General features: G+C 47.5%; 1 protein-coding gene across 3 annotated transcripts in view; it reads left to right on the forward strand.

Annotated features, from left to right (window-relative positions):
* The first annotated feature begins 1,664 nt into the window (after nt 1–1,664).
* Nucleotides 1,665–18,586, forward strand: part of LOC131673629 (transcription factor 12) — a 72,257-nt gene continuing 55,335 nt past the window's right edge. For all 3 annotated transcript variants that reach the window (XM_058951757.1, XM_058951758.1, XM_058951756.1), the window contains exon 1: nt 1,665–2,322. In XM_058951757.1, the coding sequence (XP_058807740.1) occupies nt 2,137–2,322 (186 nt within the window). In that variant the 5' untranslated portion in view covers nt 1,665–2,136. The remainder of the gene's footprint in view (nt 2,323–18,586) is intronic.

The following is an 18,586-nucleotide window of genomic DNA, read 5'->3' on the forward strand; positions in this document are numbered from 1 at the left end:
GCCACCAGGAGAGCAAAGAAGCAACGGCGATTCCGCATTGCGCTCTAAACAGCCTCAGAAGAGAAAGAAAGAGAGAAAGAGAGAATGCAGCAGCAGTGAAGCGAAGTCATCGTCATTATCACTAATGAGCCTGCACCGCTCGCTCTCCGCGCGACTATTCTTCTTCGTCGTCGCGTCGCCGCGTTATGTACGGAAGAGAAGCTCCTTGCGAAATTGGTCTATACCTGCGCGAACGTTCACTGCCCAGCAGTGGTATAGTGGTTGTATATCCCTTCTCTCTCTCTCTCTCCCTCTCTCTCCACTGTGTGTCCCCTTTTGCGACGGCGACGGCAATGTCGAGAGAGACTTTTGCACCTCGAGAGGCTGCTACTCTATCGTTTGTCATATGCCTATGGCGAAAGCACACGCGGGGTTAAGTACAGCGTTATATGCCCCCGAAGGAAATCCATTTGTCATCCGTAAGAGAGAAATTTAGTTGACTATTCCGTGTCCAATTAGTTTAATGCGACACTCTCTGTCGCTTCTTTTCTTTTCGCAGATGAATTTATGATTTCTTTGAGCACAGACGCCGGACTGCAATATCTCTGCCTTTCGGACCAATTGCCGAACAATACTTTAATTATGAGGGCCTTTCTCTTTTTTTATTGCACTTAAGTTGAAAAGGCGCGACGTACCGACGAATTCATGCCTACCGCGTGAATTTAGTTGTCGATATTAAATAATTGATTCAGCACAACGTGTAGGAAGTAGGTGCTCTCGGGATCCATTGGCAAACTTACCACAAATGTATGTACTGCATCGACACTCCGTTTCGTGCTCTGCTCTTTGCGACAACAATAATAGTAACAAACACAAAAGGATCGGAAAAGAAGAAACAGTCTTTCTCAGCGTCAGCTGGGCCGTGCAATTATTAATCCAGGAAAACGCAACGTTGTTTGGTCCGAAAAACGCGCGTTGCATAAAGAGCATTATTGCGGCGCGCATCTTTCTCTGGTTTTCTCTTCCGCTGCTCTCTTTCCGCTCTCTCTCTCTCTCTCTCTCTCTCTCTCGGGAGTAGTGCGCACAGAGAAGAGCCGCAGAGGAGGTTTTTGACTCAACAAGTGGACCGATGTTTTCCGCACGCACAGTACTAAGGCGGCGCTCGCTTGCTCGCTCTCTCAGCTCCGTGCGCGCAAAGTGCACAAGCAACGCGAGGAGCGTTTCGCCTGCTGAGCAATGAGCGGTACATGTGTTTCCTCGCAGGGGTTGACACTCTCTTTCGCTATGCTGGAGCGGTGGATGGGGGGGGGGGGTCGCGCAACACCCGAACAAAAGCCTCGAACGGGGCCCAAGACTCGGCAACTCCAATTTTTTATATTCTTGCTCCTTTTTTTCCGCGATAATCTACGTTCGAGGCTAGGAGCACTCGTATTTTTGCACGCAGCGAAACAGCTAGCGAAATGAGACTTTTCGAAAAAACGTAGGAAACGGGAGCAGTGCGTGCAAAGCGCGAAAGGGAGTTCCGCAGCAACATTATTCGGCGCGCGCGGGGCTAGTAGGGGAGCGCGAGCGCGCAGCGAAAGTGGGAGAGCGAGAGGAGAGTAGACGACGAGCGAGAGAGGAGGGGAGGGGCGCAGCGCTCCCCTCGCTGGCGGAGCGTCAGTCGCGTCGCGTTCATCCGACGAGTACGAGGGTTCATATTTCTGCTGTGCTCGTTGTGTATATCCGTTTTTCTCTGTCGCGCGCTCTCTCTCTCTCTCTCTTTCTCTCTATATGCGAGGCTCTAACCTCAATTCCGCGCGCGCGACAGTGTTGTTTTTGGCTGATTAGCGCGCACGTCAACATCCCTCTGGTTTATTGTTGTGAGTGAACTCAAAAAAATGAGAATGATGATGATGATGATGATGCCAGCGAAAAGATGACGACTGCGTTGTGCGCGCGTGTTTCTGCTTAATGTACATGTACGTACGATAATAAAGAGAACGAGGAGGAGGTATCGCGTTGCTGTGAGAGCAAACGAGCGTGCAGTGCATGTATTGCAAAGAAGCAGGAGCAGTAGCGAAGGAGGAGGAGCGCACACGTAGGTGAGGGTGCATGCAGCAGGCAGAGCCGGCGGTGCGGGCGCTTTATGTGTATTTCGATGAGCGGCTCTAGATCATGCAACCGGGCACGATAATGCGCGACGTGGACAACGCCGAGAAGCTATTGATCAACAATAACAACCTCAACAACAACGGCTCGCCCCAAGCCGACATCATGTTCCAGATGGAGGACGAGGGCCTCACGCAGATCGGCCATGTCTTCCACTCGGCTTATCAGTCCATTGTCGGCGGTCAGCCTCAGGTACACACGTCAAAACCATTCTCTCAAAGCAACTACATTTTCGCTTCGTACATTTTCCATCGATGTGGATGTGGCGCGTTACGAGCCACTATTTATCTTTTAATCATAGCAGCTCTACGCAGAGCTCATTTTCGTGCAATCTTTCACGCTCGAGTTGCCTCCGAAATCCGTGGCGATCGACGGCGAGAGAAAGAAAGCGATATTCAGTGGCAAAAATACAAAGAGGAAGCTCTCGGCGTCGAAATTTAAATAACGCAACTGCAGATTCGATTAGACGAACCGCCACGGGCAGCAGGGTGATACTCGAATTTCGAATTATTCGCATGTGCGCAGAGAATAGTACGCAAAATGCGTGCGCACATCTCGCGCGCGGCAAATTCCGCGCCGAAGGCCTTTGTTGCGCCAAGCCGCACGTCCCGTAAGCCCAACGTACGTATCCCTGGGGAGTTGCGTCCGCACGCGCGCGGGGACGGGCACACGTAGATCAGATGGAAAAACAATCGCATTGTCCCGCGGATAAGGCACCGCCATAATCAGCCGCGCGCTCCCCGGTGCCTCGCTCGCTTGCCCGATGACACTCCGCTGACTCACTGCCTATCCAGAAGCGAACGCAAATGAAAATGCATCGTGGCCGATTGTCTCGGGATCCGTTACGCGAAAGCTCCGCGGAGCGGAGCGAGCTTTCGGAGGCAAATAGCTTCGCGGCCGCGTAATCGATAATCCTATCTCCGCGCGCGCGCGCGCGCTCGAGTCCGGAGATGAGGGAGGCTGCCGCTGCTCTGGGCGAGACGCCGTGACACGCGGCAATGGGTTTGCGTACATTTCCAGCGTTTCTGTCGCACCGACCTCGGATCTCGTTCCCTTTGCGTTAACACAGTCGTAGGAAGCTCCTACGAGCGAACGGGAGCAGCCTTTTTAAAATCGCGCAGCGCAGCGGCAGGCGCGTCTATTTAAAAATTGATTGCTCACGCCTGATAAAGAATATATCGGACGCAGATGAGAAAGGAGACGAGCGTGCTGCGGCGTGAAAAAAGGAAGGCGAGGCAGCGGCAGCAGCAGTGGCGCGTAATAGCGTAATAGGTATCTTAGAGAAGGAGAATGGTCGTATGGAAGCGTAATTAGCCTCATCAAAGACGCATCAATAAAAGAGGATCCGTTGCAGCATTGAAAAGCGCGCGCCAGCGTCAGAGATAGGCGTCAGGAAGGTTGCGTACTATTTTGCAAGCGGCCGCAGCAGCGGCGGCTCGGAATGTTTCTCTCTGGTATCTATCGAAAGTCCAGATGAATCAATCTGATATGTACATGACAGCTTGAACCGGCACAAATTAGCGCCTCCGATCAGCGGTCAGAGATTATTAGACGTTTGGAAAACGAGCTACTTCATTTTTATTTTTATTTTTTTTTTATTTGATTAGTTGTGTGTTATAGCTGGCCAGTTATGTCAGCGCTCCACTGTGGCTTGTTAACGAGATGCCGTCGCGTATGTAAATGCCTCGCCAGAGAGAGAGAGAGAAGTGTTGCCAGTCAAATCGAGCGTGGATAATTGGTGTAAAATTTGTTTTCCTCTTTGCTCCGCAGCCGATTGTCGTGCAAAAACTGCCTATTACTTACGAGTTCCATTAAGCGTGAATTCACATTGCGTAATGAGGGATTATCAGCTTACCACCAATATCCAATTCACTCTCGAGCTCGGCGTTTAAAGATACTTGGCGGAGCTACCGGATTAATTGTTCGCGCCCGCGTCGCAAAGTGCAATAATGTTGTGCGCGACGATTGGCAAAACAAACTCGATCGGAACACACGCCCGCGTTCCGTTCAAATATTTGCCTTTCGCGGATTTTCGCGGAAGCAGCGCGAAAGAACTAAAACTCTCTCTCTCTCTCGCGGATTAGACTTTGTAATATAAAAGTTAGTTCGGATCTGCATAAAACGCAGGCGCGCGTTGGCGGTGGTGACTCGTCATAGCTCCGTCGGCGGCATTGTTTCGTTAAATGGAGAATTTCTCTGTCTAATTTAAATGCAACTTAGCTAGGAATAATACGATTATGCGTCGGCTCATTCTGTTTGTTAATCTGCTTTACAGCAGCAGCAGTAGCAGCAGCAGCAGCAGCAGTAGCAAAGCACTGTTGGGCTTTCCGCGCTAGCACTGCCTCCGTCTGCGCACATGTATATATATTTCTCGTCTCTGCGTCGTCGTCGTCGTCGTCGTCGTCGTCGTCGTCGTCGTCGTCGTCGTCGTCTCCTCCTCGTCCCGTCCCCTTTTGCGTCTTACTGTACATTATTTCAGTACAGTCTCTCCTCGCGCTCCGCTAAATCTACCCTCTCGTTTGTCGTCGTCGCAGTGCCGACCTTTCCAGTTACGCTCAATTCCACGCCGCTGAAAAAAAACAAACGAGCAATTCTGCGAGGGACAGACAATAATCCCCGGTGCGATAATTAATGACGTAATTTATCCAGCGATAAACAACAAAAATATGGTCGAACGGTCGTAAATTGATTAGCTTAGTAGCGATGAAACGAATTTTCAAAGTAGCCCGACTAGAATCCGAGATCCTGTCGTTGGACCGAAACTGCGCCGAGACAGGCACGTACGACGTGTCTCATACGCAAAGGAATAAAAGCAGCTGACAAGCATTGCATCGCGCCGGTGACTGTAAATTGAGATCCACTGGCGGCAGCATAGCACCGGTCAAACTTTCGCGTGTTAATTCCGCTCGCTCGCTCGCGGTACAGTCTGCTGTCGAAAGCAAGTTCCCTCGTTACCGTAATTTACCAATTTTGCATTGAAAGCCACTCGAGCGAGCTGCAGCCCAAGGCGAGCCGGCGAATCGAAAACGATCGATCCCTTTGCCGATAAGTCAGAGGCGGGCAAGCATCGCAGCGACAACAATGTCAAATGCGCGAGCTCTTAATTATGCAGATTTTCGGTGCGCGCTCGCCTGGCGCGCGCGATCGATCACCGGATATAACGAGACGCGGGAATTTGGGTGCTCCTAATTGTCGGCCGAACGAGTGCAGCTCGCCGCTCAGCTCTAATGCTCGATATTTTCGCGCTCGCGCAAAGAAGCGAAGAAGCGAAGAAGCGATGGCCGCTGGTATTCGTCATGCACGCATAGCTTTAATACCGACAAAGAACAAAGATATTAAGCGAGGCTTATAATTTAGCGAAATTTATCGCATCCTCGCTCTCTGCCTCCGTGTGACACGAGGAGAAAGAGGGAGCGCGCCTTTTTTTCTCGTGTTTTAGAGTCGCCGCCGTCGGGGATGGAGGGGAGGGGGAGAAAAATAAACGAGTCCCTCCTCTCTCGTCTCTCGGTAAATAAGCGAGAGAGCGCTCCCAAACCGAAAAAAAAGGAGGAGAGGCGATCTCTCTCTCGCTCTCTTTCTCTCTAGCATATAAATTACTTTTTCGTCTCAAGGTCTAACGGTACTGCGGAAAATCGCGATGTTTATCTGTAATAACAATGCGAGGTGTTGAAGTGACTTTTAAAGGGCCGTAAAGAGTGCGAGCTTGCGTTAACTGTCGGCGTGGAGCCCTGCAACGCGATCTTTTATTAAATCGCTCTCCATGTTTATCGCGACTTTTCTCCGGCTCGATCGTGCCTTGGAGAAGGACGGCGTTCCAAGACCGCGGGACAAAAGGCGGTCATACAAGCGCGTGGAAAGAAGGCTATCGAGCAGAAGAGCCGCAGTCGACTCGCGGAAAAAAACCCGTCGATGTGAAATAAACGCAGGTGTAATTAAGGGCCTAGTCGTCGTCGTCGTCGTCGTCGTCGTCGTTTGGCATTGTGTGTTGCTTCTGGAAGATGAACGCATGCATATATATACGTATAGGCGAGCCAGAGAGTGCGAAGATCGACAGCTGTTGGCCATTATTTGATGAATTGCGCGCAGCTCAGCGCGCCGCTCGTAACTCTCGGCGCGCAGCTACCGCGCCGCAGTAATTCCAGGTATCGTTAAACTCTAGCTCCCCCTTAAGAGTAGCTGCCGTTAATAATTGGCCGAAACTTCTCTATGGTCGGCTTTACGATTCCTTTATAAGAGGCTCGCGATTTCCACCAATTTTTATTGTTAATCATTTGGACGCTCTCCGCCTATCGTCGTCGCGATTAACCCTTGCGAGCGTTTTTCCTGGCAATGCGCCGCGGATCGACCGATGCTAAGTCGCCTAGAAAGCGACGGGGCCGAGGAGAGAGCATAATAAAGGATTTCTTTCAAGTTCCATACCCGAGAACGTATATGCTGCGCGCCATTATTCCAAGCTCGTTGGCATTTTAATCATGAAAAAGTACTCGGAGACGATAAATTCCTAGGCAGCGCTAAATCGTCGCATTATGCGAAAACTTGCACCCAGAGAGCTGCTGGCGTCTGTCTTGGCTTCTCTCCACTTGCAGGGAAAGACCGGAGAGAGAGAGAGAGAGAGAGAGAGAGAAAAAAACAGCCCGGCCGAGCGCTGGCGCAAGTTTGCCCAAAGTAACTTTGCTCGCAATGCCTCCGCCTCGCGCGCCACTTTCGCCAAGAACAAGTAAGAAGAAGAAAGAAAGTAGCGTGGCGTACAAATATTATTTGGCGATGTGTGCCCCGCATCGAACGGACATGCAGTGGGGCCGGGGTGAAAGCCAAGGCTTGCTCTTTTTTAATTGCGTCGTAAGGGCGGCTACTTCCGGTATACGTGTATACTGCGCTCCTCCTCCCCCGAACGTCCGGTCTCTCGTCGCGTGCGCCTCTCTCGCTCTCTTTTATGCAGCGTTCTTTGACTCCATTGTTTTTTTATTCCATCTCCGCTCTCCTCTCGCCTCTTCTCTAACCTTCGTTACGAACGCTCTCGTTTTTTTCTTCCCTCTACCTCTCCTGGTCGAACCGAAAATTAAAGTCGCGGATATCGAATATACATGGGCTTTGTTCGACAAGCGCACCGGATTAGCTCGCTTCTTTTCTGTTTTGCTTTTTTCTAAACCGGAAATCGTACTCTCCTCTCTTGCCTAATTTGCATCTTTGACGTAAGCTCGATCGTTGAACGCAACCTTTTACTTACTCGTTCTAAGTGGAATTGGACGAGACCCGGCGATGTAATTAGCAAATCAAGTTAAGATGAGTGATGATTATGGCATGTGTGCGCCCGTGATGAACATGTGTTTCTACATTGGACGTTTAATTCACGGCAAAGTGTTAATCCCTGTCAAAGCTATAGCAGAGCGATAAAGACTGCTATCGGCTGCGGAATCGACAGTTTACAATGGGACCTGTCGATAATAAAGCGCCTTATCATCCATTTTCGCGGGGCCGACGAAATTGGTGAATTACCCTCCGATCACGTTTGTCAAGCTTCGCGACAATTGTGAGCACGTAGAGCTACTCCAATGTTCCAACTTTTCCATCTGCGACCTTCGCATTGGTGGATCTTTCGACGAATTGCATCGAACTTCCGCAAAGTGCATCTACTTGCCGGCATGTTATGTCCAGTCGAAGATTGATCGATCAATTTTACGTGCCGATTTGCTATCGCTAATTATGAAAAACAATCTCGTGTCGCTGGCAAGCGACGGGAATGAATAAGAACGCTATTAAGGAGCCAGAGTTTCCATTTCTTGAATCATTACGTAAGCCCATACGTCAAATTCCCCTCGAGAAGGGTCGATTTGCTTTATCAAACAAATCATTTCTATGATATCAAGCACATGTATAACGCTTTCGTAACCGTGCGCGTTGTCGGCTGCAGCGCGAAATAATCGTCGTCATTCAACGTTACAACAACAACAAACGCACAGCCAAGCCAATTAAACTAACACCTCGGGGCCGTCTAGCATGCGAGGCACGTTTATTATTCGCGCCGTGGCGGGCGATAGGACAATGCGAAATAAAAAAAAAAAAAGGAAAAAGAAAGAAAAAACGAGGCTCCCGCTCGCTCGAGCGTCTGCGAAATTTCGAGCGAGCGCTGCAGCCTTGGAACGCACAATACATCGCTCGCATAAATAACCGCGGTGAGAGAGCCTAATGAATAATAAAATTGATACATAAGTCAGGCGGCTATGCCCGATATCGATCGCGCCCTACTGTTAGCCTAGAGCTCCAGTTAAAAGACGCACAGGGTATAATCCACGTACGGCAATAAGGCCCGCGACATGGCGCAGGTAGTCGTGTGTGCAGATGCACATGGCACACGAGGGACATTAACGCTGCGCGCGCGCGCGCCTGTGTACGTTGGTGCGTTCGAAGCTGCCGACCTTGACTTACTTATATTCCATCCGCGCGCGCTGCTCACTCGCTTGCTCTGCCGCGCACACATTTTTCACCGTGTTCACAGCCCCTCGAATCATTTCATTTCCCGAAAGCTCTCCATCTCTCGTTCTCTCTTTGCTTTGTCTATGGATAATCGTTGCTGGTGTGCGGGCCGGCGAAAATGTGCCACGAGACTCGAGTTACTGGCAAGAATTCAATAACGAGCGCGCGCGCAACAACAACAACAATAATAACAGCAATAATTGACATTATTATGAATCGAATTGATCCGATGCTTACGAGTGCTCTCTACGCTGCGGAAATTCTATCGGGGAGGGAGCGAGATAGGCGGAGATGGCTTGTAGCCATTATGGGGGTGCGTGTTCGGTCGCACGGATAGGTGCGTGTGCGCATGCGAGTTATATCGATGTTTGTCCGAGTGCAGAGAGCAGCCGAATATCTCCTCTCGCTGAGCGTCGTTAACGCCAAGCGCGTTTCGACGCTACTTACTCGACGCAACCCTATTTGCTCTCGACTCGCGTCTCCATTATGTCTCTCTCTCGCTCTCGCTCACTCCCTCTCTCTACTTTAGATACGCCTGAACTTTACGTGCTCATTATTTTACATTGGGAGTGAAAATCATGAACGTCGTTGTGCTTTTGTCCAGTGGAATGCATGCGGGTGTTTCCCATTGTTTTCTTTAGTCGCACATTACTGCTTGCCGGTTAGTCTTGTGCCTGCTCCGTTCTTGAAAATGGTATAGCCCTCCTTTTGCCCGACGCGCTAAAAGAATTTCCACGAGATATACGGATTTCACTGCGACACTGTTGCGCTCGCTAGCAAAGCATCTATTTTTCTTATTTTTTCATGAATCAACTGACGAGAAAGAGAGAAAAGAAAGTACTTAGGTGCATTCCACTCAATTACCTATCCTTTTCTTGAAATGAACGAGAAGGAATAAAAGAGCGCGTTCGCGTTCTTCGCGCGCATCAGAGCTCATTATTCTCGGGCACCCCCATCAGCACTCCGATAAACTCTCTTTCCCGGCCTCAAGAGAGAGAGAGAGAGAGAGAGAGAGAGAGAGAAAAGAGCCAACCACACAACTGCACATCGCAAACCAATTGCTCCTGCCGCCGCGTGCACAAAAGCAGTATACATAGCTAAGGCAACCCCCTTTCCGCAAGGTGCTAAAAACCCCCACAAAGATAGAACGAGAAGAGCAGGTTTTTCGCTTGCAAATAAATTATAAGCTTTCTTTCCCTCTTTCTTTATTTTCTGCCAAACCGGTCATAGTCGTTGACGCATAATCCTTCATTCCCTCTCTCTCTCTCCCCCTCTCTGTTATTCGTCTCGACCTCCCTCTGAAAATAAAGCGCTCGACGTCGGATTACGCAACTCGTCTAAACAAAGATTGCGCGTCATCATTTGCATAAGGCTCATGGTGGGCGTCTCGCTCTGTGACGAATAGCGCACGTATATATATATATATTTAAACCCGATATGGTCGTTGAATTTTTCTCGAGCGAGTTGCACAAAACTTGAAATACACTCGGCCATTGTATTCCAGATGCTGTGCAGCGACAGAGAAAAGCCATGCAGAAGCTTATGTACTTTCACGTGGTATGGTCGTTGAATTAAGCTTGTCTCGGTCAAAGGCTTATTAATTCAGTCTCATGCAATGTAATTAAGGCAGTTCCATTTAGATAGCGTCCGATTGCACTTTATAGCCGCGCGTGTACGAAAAAAATTAACGCTAAATATGTTCCCCAATTGAATCTCGCGTGAGTCGAGCGAGTGCCTTGTCATTGCAATGTTTTATTACGGTAATTATGTCAAACGTGCACGTAATCACGGCAATTCAGCCTGTACATGTGTGTACATTTGGCGAACCTACGAAGAAAAAACTGTCGCGGGTCTGTCGCTTGAAACGATTAATAAGCGAGGCAACTAAAAATCGTCCTGCACTAATTAACATTTCCTCGAATACCGAATCATATATCATTGTATCTCGGAACAACTTAATCTAATGATATCTGTGCCTCTTTCTGTTCTAGGTGAGTAAAACGAAATGCAAGCAGGAGATCTGAGATCCCGTAGGACATATATTATCCGGGCAGCGTGTAATTGGGTAACGTAGTAAAAAAAAATGGAGAGCCCTGCTTAAAACCACGAAGAGTTCTCATTCGGCCATTAGTTTGTCAGGGGAGGGAAAAAGCAATACGTAAGAGAGTGTCGTATTCTCGTTTTCCGAAGTCCCATGAATCTCTACGCAGCGAAGGAATTTTCTGCTGCGATATCCTCTCGGCGTTTCCTAGAGAGAAGCGACCATATGGCACACGCCGAAGCAGCCACGCTCGACATAACCTATCCTAATCTGAGCGAGAGAAAGAGAAGCTTTCTTCTTACCGCCTCGGCGTTGTGCTCGTAAAACCGTAGATAGCGTCGCGTCGTGTCGCGCGCGCGTGCGTGCGCACGCACGCACGCACGCACGCACGCACCGATTCTATTTTTATTGGGGAACGAATTCTCTGTGTGCGAGTGCATGCTGCCGAGGAATTATGCGCGCCCCCGTACGAAATAATGCACTAGAAGACGAGCTCTCCACTTATCTGTCTGTGAACGAGGCTCTGCTTAGTCTCTTAGCTTATACTGTCACGTTTTTTTCTCTTTTTTTAGGAGACTGAATGTCCTCCTCCTCCTCCGACGTTTAATTACTATGGAACTCGGCCCGAGCGATCACATGTGCTTTTCGGATTTGGAACCGTTTCGTTGTTTGTTCGTATGGGTGGTTTTTTTTCTTTTTTTTTTTTTTTACAATAATCCGCTAAAGTCTGGTGTTAATCAGCGCAAGTTAGGAAGTTTTCGCAGTCGCTAATTGAAACCGTTTTTTCAAATTATCCGAGTTCCAAATTATCACGTCTGATTTATTGCTTCGCTAATCGACTTTACCGCGTGCATATAAAGAAAACGTTTGTACGTTGGCTTGAAATGCGAAATGAACGAGTTGCATATTAAACGTATTACTTGCCATGTGTCTTGCAAAAGTTTTCCCTCCAACGAGCACATAATAATGTCGTGAACACTGTCTTTGGATTTGAACACCCTTCCTCCGTTCACACTGTACACCGAAACTTGCGAAACTGCTCTGCAAGAAGACGATTTACGGCCTACTAACAAACAAAACCTACGGCCCCTTGGATTCGCACACGCACTACTACTGCTAAGCAGACTTCATAAAAACAAAATAAATTCCCGTACAGAAGCGCGTTTTTTTTCCAATTGTACGAAGGCACGATGCGAAATTCAACATGTTTATTGGACTGTTAAAGTACGTGGTCGTTTCAATCAGAATCTGATCTGACTCTCAATAGTGGAACGTCGTCTCGCTCGTGACGCGAATTCCCCATAACAGAAATGGACAACACGAAGATTTATACAAAGTGCATTTCGCGTTCCCGTCGAGTGACAATTATATTTTTTAGAGAAAACAAGTACATAAATTTATTGACAGCGATCTAGTCTGGAAGTATTGCAATCAATAAACCGTGGTTTTTTTCATCTCCTGGAACCTGGAAGTTCAAGCTGCTTGCGCGCTTCGTGCACGTTCGAACTGGGTCAACGGCGAGTTACTCGCGAGCGAATGCACGAGAACAGTCTCGTGCGCGCACACACACGCACGCACGCACACACGTAAACTTGTACGCACACATTGAGGAGGCAAAAGGGGAAAAAGAATGAGAAGAAGAAGAAGAGGACGAGCATTTCTCCATGCCGCTTGCGAAACTTCCGCCGTGAAAGTGCGCACAGCCCTGTGTCTCTCTCAAAGAGAGTATAAGGAGCAATTAGAATGATCGCGAATCACGCGCGGCTTTAAAAGCCTATTGTTGAAAAGCTTAACTATTAGGTAAGCTTCCTCGAATTTTTCCCTTTTCCAACCAAGTAACCGTGCACGAGGTCGCGCGAGAAATCGATATTAAATTGCGATTTGGAAAGTCTGTAATTTGCGTTTTCGTGGCTCGCACTTCTTCAATGAAAGCTTAGCAGCTGCGCATAATCCTCGTAAATTCATTGACTTAACCTTTTAGGCTCTAGAGAATGGAAGGGAGGCAATTTAATTGCAAGTCTAACGCAACTATACCGTTAGACATGCATATAAAACTGCACCGCGCGATTTATGCCTCCCCCCCTCCATTGACGTAATTCACTTGGACGTCTCGAAGCGATTCTTATCACGAGAAAATCGTCAGTGGAGGCCGCGCACACGTCTTTTTTCTCTCCTTGTTGTCGCGCATTACTTTTTCGCCGCTCTTCTGCGTATGTATATTCCATTGTCTTACGCGTATTTAAAGGGGATCGTTGCTTGTAAACAACCTCATTCACAATTTGCTTAATCCAAATGTGCCAGTTTACGGGCTTTTACGAGACCGAGTCGCTTGTTTTATTTTCGCGTATTAACAATGCGATCAAGATTGCCCTCGCGCTTATATCACGCGATTAATTTTCTAATCTTTCGGAGCGAGATGATATCTCGCGCGTGAAAGTAGCTAAAACGATAATAATTGGATTAGAAATTGTCCAGTGATAGGAAATATCGTCCAATGAGCGATTGGGAGAAACCAACTTCAACGTTTTTAAATAAAACTTTTCACATCGTTACGTAATGACCTCTTGAATAAACTTTCCTTATCATATGATTGAGGCGTGATCCAAGGACACAAGTAGCAAATAAATAGATATTCAAATTACGCTTCTTTCTTGCCTTTGAAATTCATTAACTCCGTATGGCAATGTCAATTTTCGATTTGGATGCGATCGTTTCGCCAACTCGATGGTTCAAACCAATGTGCACCCAATAGAGTAATCAGTAATCAGTAGATCAACTATAGATTCAGTATGGCAGGTTGTTTTGTCATTTTACGCATAATTTTTATAAAATGTCTCCTTCGATTGTGAACTTTCTTCGCAATTTATTATCAAATGCCGCCACATCGATCAATCGATAAATTTTCCTCGAAATCTCATTACTGCGCCATCAGAAATTTTATAACACACCTTAATTATGCGGAAACAAAAATGTATAAAAGTCAATTTGTACATAGGTAGCTACCTTCCTCTTAAGTAAACGCGCAAAAGGTTGGTGTCGGGTTACGAGTTTATCTGCGCGGCCAGGTGGTTTCCGATTTCTCAAGGTAGATTTCATGCAGCACTGTGCCATGTCCCGACTACCACGGCAGCTCTCTCATCGTCATTTAATTACGCTGTGCAGCGCGTAAAAAAAATTAACAACCAATGGATTTCGGAAGAGATAAGCTTGATTCTCAGCAATTAAGTTTTTAAGCAACTGTCGTTTGATCTGAAGTGGCGCCACGTAATGCCAATGAATATGGTCGTTGAGCATTTTCGGGTGAAATTAGCGCAAACAACGAGAGAGCAAAAGATTAAGGTTAACATTCGATGTTAATTCGTTTATTGATACGAATGTGCAGAATACTCGTCCCTATTTAGCGCACGAGTACATTGGACGAAAATATTTATGCAAGTGTCTTCTAGAGATCGTTTACACTTGCGACTTGGAGCAGTTAAAAATCCAATCACAGTTTAGCTGAGCATTGTTACTATACAGTTTGTCAGTTGTTTATGGCACGCGAATGAGGCCTCAGTCCCATTGTCATCAATTTTAATGTGATAAAAAAGTCGATAGAGTATCTCAAGTTATGTCCGAAAAATCGCTTTTTTAATACATGTAAAAAATCCCATCTAATGTTTTGGTCAAAAATTTAACTCGCAAAAATATATTGAAGCGGTTCGAATTGTGTAACTTAAAATATTTCCGATGTATTTCCTACACATTACTCATTGATAGCAAAAGAATGTTCGACTGATAGATAAGTCCTTATCTAGTCTGCGTCTATCATCAATATAACTTTCTTTTTCCCGATGAATATCATGGTGCTCGCAACTATTGTGTACCCTTCTGCGATATCTCAATGTCAAAGTGACGCGCGCGCGAGCCAATCGTTATTAAACACGTTTTAACACAAAAACTTTATCGAATATCTGAAATTGACACATTCTCGTTAATATATCTCTGATCTCTCGTCTCACACGCATCAGCGATGATTACATTACTGTAACAGGCCGATAAAGGAAAAAGCAAAGGTCGCCATCGTTCGTTCGTATTTATCAGACAAGCGTGAATATTTTCATTTATCTCCTTTCGATGTCGATTTCACCGGTAATGGACCTCCTTTAAGCTGTCATGTGTCATATTAACGTTCGGCCGTGATCCGACGGACATTTTAAATAATATCCGGAGTTTTTCAGCGCGTTCTCTTTGAACAGGTGCTGAAAAATCCAACTCGCTCTCACTCGTCGTCGGCCGTCAGACATATAATCACTATCAGAGCCGATCTCCTTTTTATCGACGCGGCCGAATGAAGTGGTTTCCTGCCTCTCTCTCTCTCTCTCTCTCTCTCTCTCTCTCTCTCTCTCTCTCTCTCTCTTTCTCTCTCTCTCTCTCTCGCTCCTCTCTTTCTCTCGATTCGTCCGAGTACCATCGTTGCATTTTCTTTATCGTCGAGAAAGCATTCTTAATCCACAAAAGATACACGAATGCGTATACCGCTTATCAGCAAAGCTAATGAATGACGACTGGTCTGTTACGAAATCTCTCGGCAATCGGAAGACTCCTTCTGCAGCTTTTATCAGTTCCACCTCATTCTCTGGATATTACCCAACGTACGCACACTACAAGCTCGACAGATCATCCTACCCGCCTAAATCAGCGTGCGCTGGCGCACTGTCGTGCGACGACTTTTCTGTACTCAAACCTACGTGGCTTTGTAACCTCTATATAACCTTCTCGTGATCGTCGCGCGTATCATTATCTCGTGGGTATTTCCGGGTGTTGAACTATGCCGAAAGATCTCAGCCAGTCTTCGGACCAACCGTCGACTTTGACGCGTTTTCTCTTCGTCGGAAGTTTCTCTATTTGCCGATTATACGCCAAAGATAGGCTGGCTGTTCGAGCGCGTCAAGCCTTGAATGGTTTTTGGATTTTCCGAGATTAATCTGTTTACTCTGTTCTGTTCGTCCTCCGGTTCTACGCCGTTCCTCGTCCGCTCTTGTGCATCGCAATAAATTTTTCGGGAAAGTTTCGTTTGCTCCCTGCCCTAAGCACCAAGCTATTACGAGTGTTGTTGTTTTACGTGCAGCCGTTGTGATTTACCGAATATCTTGTTATTTGCCGAAAGAGATAAACACCGCAATAACATTTGGTTGGCTGCTCGTTCATTGCAAGTCGCGCCGCGGCTTGCGTGCTGCCCCTGTTGTCCTCGAATATTATTTGGCCGACGATTTCTGAAGTCAGAAATGAATGCGATTGGAAACGGTTTCAAATATGAAATCCATTGCCGTAAGCTTTTTAGGCAACCGCTAGAATCATTTTCAATAGCTTCACATTATTTCATGGACGGTCAGGCGTCACTTCGCATTACTGCTTTTTATTCTGTTGAATGCTAGTTCGTCCCCTACAATATATTTCCAGTATCAATAATTTTAGCCGTTAGATATTAAAATTATAAAAAAATGAAATAAAATAACTCGGTTTAACGTTGATCGCAGTCCGAAATTGAAAAGTCTTTTCTTGACGAATAATTATAAAGAATAAAACTTGCTACAGCTAACGTTCCAGTGACCAAAGTATCAACTTCGTGTCTGAAATATTGTTGAGAAAAGGCTTTAAAAGAAGACAAGACTCGTTCCAAGTTCCGTAATAACAGGACACGAAGGTACACGAGACGATCGGAGACGACGAGGACGACGATGGTGGTGGCGGCACACGCACGCAGGCAACAGGCGCGTGTGGGCGTGTGCGTGCGAGCGCGCGCGCGTACGCGCGCGTGTGTGTGTGTCTGTGTGCGCGCGCGCGCGTGTGCGCGAGCGAGCAGCTGTCCGCCAGGTGCAAGCACGCGGCGGCGGCGGTGGCGGCGGCGGTCCACAGAGAGCGGCCAATCGGCGTATGTGTACCGTGGAGGGGTTCTCAATGCGCGGCCGTGGTACCCCTCTTCATCATCGTCATCATACCTGCAACCTTTTCTATATAGTCTCTCTCTCTCTCTCCCGCTCTCTCTCTCTCTCTCTCTCTCTCTCTCTCTCTCTCTCTCTCTCTCTCTCTCTCTCTTTCGGTCAAGGAACCTGTCACGCACGCCAGACAGCACCCCATCTCCCATGTTTTTCGCCACAAGCCCGTCTCTCTTCGATTTTATTCGGCTGTAGATCAGACACGGCAACCCTCGCACATGGAAAATATTGATCGATGGAAGGGCCGGGATTATTGTTTAAAGTATAAAGTCCCGCGCGAGCGGGTGTAGGGGAAAGCAAGGCTCTCTCTCTCTCCGCGTTGTGTTGAGTTTGCGCCCGTGGGCAATAATATAATGCGCGCGTCCTCGTGTGTACAGCGCGAGCCTTCGCCTCCTCTTTTTTCTCGTTTTATTTATCAGCGAGCGATCTTCGCGCCATCCGTTATATCCTCCTTTTAAGTCATGCTAATCGCGCTACGCACACTCGCGCAATTACCATATTACACACACGAGACGTGCGCTCGACTGGCGCGCACAGCCTCACCGCTTGCCTCTTCTCTTTGTCGTTTTTTTACTTCATGCTGGATGATTCGACGACTGAATTTATATGGCGGGTTATTAAAACGTTTTGTTCTCGATTTGAGCAATGCGCACGCTCGTACGTAACGAGCATTATTTATGCTTTTTTCCTCAACTTTTTTTTGCCAATCGCGCAGAACGGAGTATGTAAATATTCGAGTTTCTCAGTGCAGTACTGTAATGGGCGTATTATAATGGGCCGTTGCTACTGCTGCTCTCTCGTGCGCAAATTCAAGGCGAGCGTACGTACGTGTGTGTCGTAATCGAAGCCCTTAAGTAAGAGAGCACACACACGAGCGCATGTAGTTCCTGCTGCATCGAAAACAGCCAGAGAAAGAGAGAGAGAGAGAGAGAGTGCCGCGGTCGTTTTCATTTATTCCGCGCAGGCTTGCCTATTTCGCTTGCTAAATTCTTTTGTAAATCGCAAGCAGATATAGACTCTCTCCCTCTCTTCTCGGTGTCTCACATTAGTATTGTTACACTCGGTCAGGCGAGCTTTCTGCGCGAGCTATTGTTAAAATGCATGCCGTACATTTCTCCAAAGTGCTAAAGAATGCTCAATAAAAATCTAATCAATTTTATTGTCGTACAATGGGATACTTTTCGAACGGTACAACTGCTCATTTAATTCAAATGCTACTGCTCTCCATCGCCAACTATTTCACTCCGTAAATAGTCAATTCATGATTCTCCCTTCGTTTTTTGTTCGTTCATTTGTTTCCTTTGTAATGGCACGACGTTTGCTCGGTTTCATCTGCGAATCTCCGACGGCAATGAAAACGTAAGGATCTACGCGTGAAACGCGACTTGTACGTCAGCCTGGCACACGAGTGTCGCCGTGCGATTATTCATTTGAATACACGCTCGCTTAAACTTTCTAGGAATCCCGGAAAACAAAAGCGCGCCGACTGCTTTCTAAAAAGATTTTCATGCAAAGCGCGCTCGCTCCTTATAAACGCGAATGAAGGAATATCGGCGCTCGCCGGCTAAAATAGAGTCGCGGCGGCGGAAAACAATTTCCTAAAAGGCACACGCGCGCAGAGGCGAGCGAGCGAGCAGCGGGACTTTCGAGAAGCTGGAGGAGGACTAGAGAGGACATTACAATGGGAGAGAAGGAAAGCTAAGCTGCGAGGTATAAAGAATAAGGGCGCGAGTCGTCGTCGTCGTCGTCGTCGTAGTCGTCGTCGTCGTCGTGTCGAGGCGATAACCGTTTAGGGAGAACGTCGGCTCCTTTGTCACGCCCACGCGCGCAAAAGCCTTAGCTCGCTCTCTCTCTCTCTCTCTCTCTCTCTCGCTCTCGCGACGCCGATTATGCGATTACATAGGATTACAATGGAGCCCGGCTCCCGCGCGGAGTTCTCTCTTTGCCTTCGCCCGTGTGTTTG

This window comes from Phymastichus coffea, unplaced genomic scaffold (genome assembly GCF_024137745.1).
Source record: "Phymastichus coffea isolate CEN01 unplaced genomic scaffold, Cenicafe_Pcof_1.1 PCOF00187, whole genome shotgun sequence".
Taxonomy (NCBI): domain Eukaryota; kingdom Metazoa; phylum Arthropoda; class Insecta; order Hymenoptera; family Eulophidae; genus Phymastichus; species Phymastichus coffea.